The 3,831-nt window shown below is 42.9% G+C and overlaps 1 protein-coding gene across 1 annotated transcript; it reads left to right on the top strand.

Moving 5' to 3' along the window:
* The first annotated feature begins 294 nt into the window (after window positions 1-294).
* LOC119344018 (serine/threonine-protein phosphatase 6 regulatory ankyrin repeat subunit A-like) lies at window positions 295-3,831 on the top strand. The gene is made up of 10 exons (XM_037614675.1): window positions 295-455; window positions 541-672; window positions 812-951; window positions 1,152-1,238; window positions 1,403-1,531; window positions 1,758-1,910; window positions 2,635-2,736; window positions 3,316-3,486; window positions 3,572-3,651; window positions 3,739-3,831. Exons 1-10 carry the CDS (start codon window positions 311-313, stop codon window positions 3,773-3,775), a joined length of 1,176 nt encoding a protein of 391 aa, XP_037470572.1. The 5' UTR covers window positions 295-310; the 3' UTR covers window positions 3,776-3,831.

A 3,831-nucleotide genomic window follows, 5' to 3' on the forward strand; every position in this document is an offset into this window, starting at 1 on the left:
ATTCGTCTTCTTTGTTTCGAACGCTCAAGTGGTGCTTTTTCTGTACGGACGAATTCGAGGCGGGGTGGATGCAAATCTACTAGTACTTTTCTTCCTAATTTTGGGTGGGGTGGTTGCTAGTTTCGTGAGGAAACTTCGATTTGTTCATTGAGGCGGTAAACCCCCAAAAATATTTTCAAGGAAGAAACCCTAGATTTGAGGCCGTGTGCAATCACTTCACGAAATCATTAGGGGAATGCGCTAGCTACACCGGTCTAGAATGATTGTGCTGTCTGACTTGAGTTGCTCCTGCTGTCTCCCCTTCCCAGGAATGGCCAAGAAGGTGGATCTCCGGCGAGCCAAGGACGATAAAGGGCAAACCGCACTTCATTTCGCTGCGGCCAAGGGGTGCCTGGACAGCTGCAAGTTCCTGGTGGAGGAATCAGGGCTTGATGTCGATTCCGCCACGAAAACAGGTATGCGCACCTAGTTGGAATCTTATGCGTCCATAGCAGGAAAATTTGTTTCTGTTAGTACCGAGATGTTGTGTTACCCTTGTAGATGTGACATCGATGTTCTACGCCGCATTTGGGGGAAATGTCGAGGTTATGAGGTACCTTCTCGACCGCGGCGCAGACCCATCCACGGCCGATGACAGGGGCTCTGTGTCATTGCACAATGCAGCAGAGGAAGGTGGTCTTTCTCATTCTTGAGTTCACTTTGAGTCCCTGAAATCAAAGGATTGACATTGCCTACATACAAGGAGCTACTCTTCTGCAGAGGCTCTGGTTCTGATCTATTTGGATTTGCACCATGTTTGTTGTGCCTCCAGGACACTGCGAGGCTGTGAGGCTATTGCTGTTGAAAGGGGTTCATGTGGATCCTATGGATCATCGGGGCACACCATTACACTTGGCGGTTGCAAAGGACCATGTTGAGGTTGTGAAGGTTCTGCTGGAGCATGGTGCTAATGTAAGTTGTCTATTCCACTATCAGATAATTGAATGCAATATTATGAATTGGAAAGGCAAACACGATTAACTGCGTTTCGTTTGGTGATATAATGATTTATTCTTGGGGGGGTGTATCAAATATTTGATGGGCTCATTTAAAAATAATCTTTATGTGATCTAGTTAACTCTTTTCAAAACTATGGCTATTTATCTTTTCAGCCCAACAGAGTGGCTAATCACGTCTTTTCACCACTCATGATGGCCGTCTGTGGAAAGGCCTTGAAATGCATGAAGCTACTGATTGAGGTTCCAATAACTTACAGACTTCATGTATTTTCATATGTTTTTTATGTTTAAATGTGTCCTGATTTTGTTGAGTACCTTGTTTTTTCCTTGTCGGGTGTTTCATGACCGAGTAGCTTGGTTTTTCCTATCACTGAAGGTTTTTTTTTACTCCTATTCATTAATAGGCTGGCGCTGATGTGAATGTTCATGGTTACTCTGGACCAACTCCTTTAACGGAGGCAGTTGATGATGGCTTAATGGACTTTGTCATGATTTCACTAGAGGCTGGAGCCGACGCTAACATCCCTAACCAGGTAACTGTAGCTCTGCCCTTGTCTCTCTGTTTACTAATTTTTATTTTATGCTCTCAAATGAATTTCATTTAGCAGTATCTAGGATTCTTACTGCCACTGGGATGAATTCAAGAATATCTCGTTTTCTTACAGAATTTTCAGTTAAAAATAGTAATTTGATGATGTTGACCGCTTTATCTTTTCATCCTGGATCATATAACATATTATGTTCTGTTCTATGATATAGCATGGCGCAGTTCCAATTGAGCTAGCAGCAGCTCGTGGTCAACGTGAGCTTGTTGAAATTCTGTTTCCTAAGACAAAACCCATTCCATCTCAGCCAGTTTGGAGCGTTAATGGGATAATGAATACTGCAAGATCACCACGTATCAAGCATCAGGTGTGTAGATGATTTATCAATTACTTCATTCTGCCATAACCTGTAGTCCTGAAGCTGCATGATTGGTTGATATCTTCTATTTCGAACACAGTACTTCCATACGCTGTATTCTCCTTTACAGAGTGAAAAGATCACCAGGCTGTATGCATACTCATGACCTTTGAACATGCATGGACCGACCCATTTTTTGATGTATCACTGGACCTTCAGTTGTTTCCACTTTGATATCCATAGAAGAAAAATGCAACTAAACATGATAAAACGGGGCAACGGTAGCCTGCCTGCAAGCCTGCATTTTCTTGAGAAATTTAAGAACTGGTAAAAGGAAGTACAGTATCATCATAGGGAAGTTACTAAACCCAGTTGTATAGGCACTCTTTAGATATTACTACATACGGACTGAAATGAGTGAACCAACACACTAAAATGATTCTGTATACATCCAAATCATAAAAAAAGTTAGAACAACTTATAATAGTGAACAGTGGGAGTTCAATCTTAGGATGGCGGACGCTAATACATAAATAGATATATGTATTCAAATTTAGTTGGCATTTTGTTTGACCAAGTTTGCAAAGCTAACTGAGGAAACAGTGTGTATGCCTATTATTGAAGGATTACTGACCAAGAACTTTAACTTAATTTTCCAACTGTAATACTTGGCGTGCTGTTGGAACCTGCCATTCACTATGTATGCATGTAACTGACCATGGTACTGGTCCAGGACGCATCTTCTGTGGAACAACGGATAGCTGATTTGAAGTCACGAGGAAAGGAAGCATTTGGAAAGGAAGACTATATTACAGCGATGTACTTCTATGGCCTGGTAAATGCATGAACCATTTAATGATTTAATACATGTTTTAAGACGTCAGATTTGGGGGTGAAGACGGGCTTGTACTCCCTCCGTCCCATAATGTAAGATGTTTTTTGGCACTACACTAGTGCCAAAAAACGTCTTACATTATGGGACGGAGGGAGTAGTTTTTATTATAGTCTTACTACTTAATTCTCTGAATGATGGTTCATTGAACTGGTTGGTTCTTTGTTTTGGAATTTCCAACATAGAATTATGGTCGGCTTATGTGGGGTGATAGTTGGGTGATTACAATGCATTTCCTAGGATAGATCATTCATGATTTTATCTGGGAAGCCCACAACCACTTTTGTTACTCCCTCCGTCCGGAATTACTTGTCATAAAAACGGATAAAAATGAACGTATCTACAACTAAAATACATCTAGATACATTCATTTCTTGGACGAGTAATTCCGAACGGAGGGAGTACATCAGATCAGATGTTAAACTAAAGAAAAGGCAATGATGTGCTTGACAGAGCCTGTTAGATTAATTTACTACTGCACCAACAGACACCTGAAGCTGAGCTCTCTGGTCGTAAATGCAGGTAATGGATATAGACCCACTTGATGCCACCATGTTTGCTAACCGGAGCCTCTGCTGGCTGCGGATGCGAGAAGGGGACAGAGCTTTGGAAGATGCACGGCAATGCATAATGATGCGGCCCCATTGGTCCAAGGCATGGTACCGTGAGGGCAAAGCTCTCAGTTTCATGAAGGTATGTATAGCTAGCCACTCTCTGTCCAGTTCCCCCTCAGCAATCTGATTCGATACACCTCTTGCGATATTTCGCCCATGCGCAGGATTACAAAGGAGCAGCCGACGCGTTCCTGAAAGCACAGGAACTGGACCCTAAGAGTGACGAGATCACCAAAGCTCTGAGGTAGCAATGCTGGTCACTCACACACTCACTGCCCTGAATGATTAGGCATCCTTTTTGATGCCTTTGATTCTCGCATCTTGCTTGCAGGGAGGCTGTCAGTGCGATGGAGGAGCTGCGCGTGTGATATAAGCAGCTGCCAGTGCCGGGTCGCTCGGAGAGGAGGAAGAAGAGAACGAGACG

This window comes from Triticum dicoccoides, unplaced genomic scaffold, assembly GCF_002162155.2.
Source record: "Triticum dicoccoides isolate Atlit2015 ecotype Zavitan unplaced genomic scaffold, WEW_v2.0 scaffold150829, whole genome shotgun sequence".
In the NCBI taxonomy this organism is placed as follows: Eukaryota; Viridiplantae; Streptophyta; class Magnoliopsida; order Poales; family Poaceae; genus Triticum; species Triticum dicoccoides.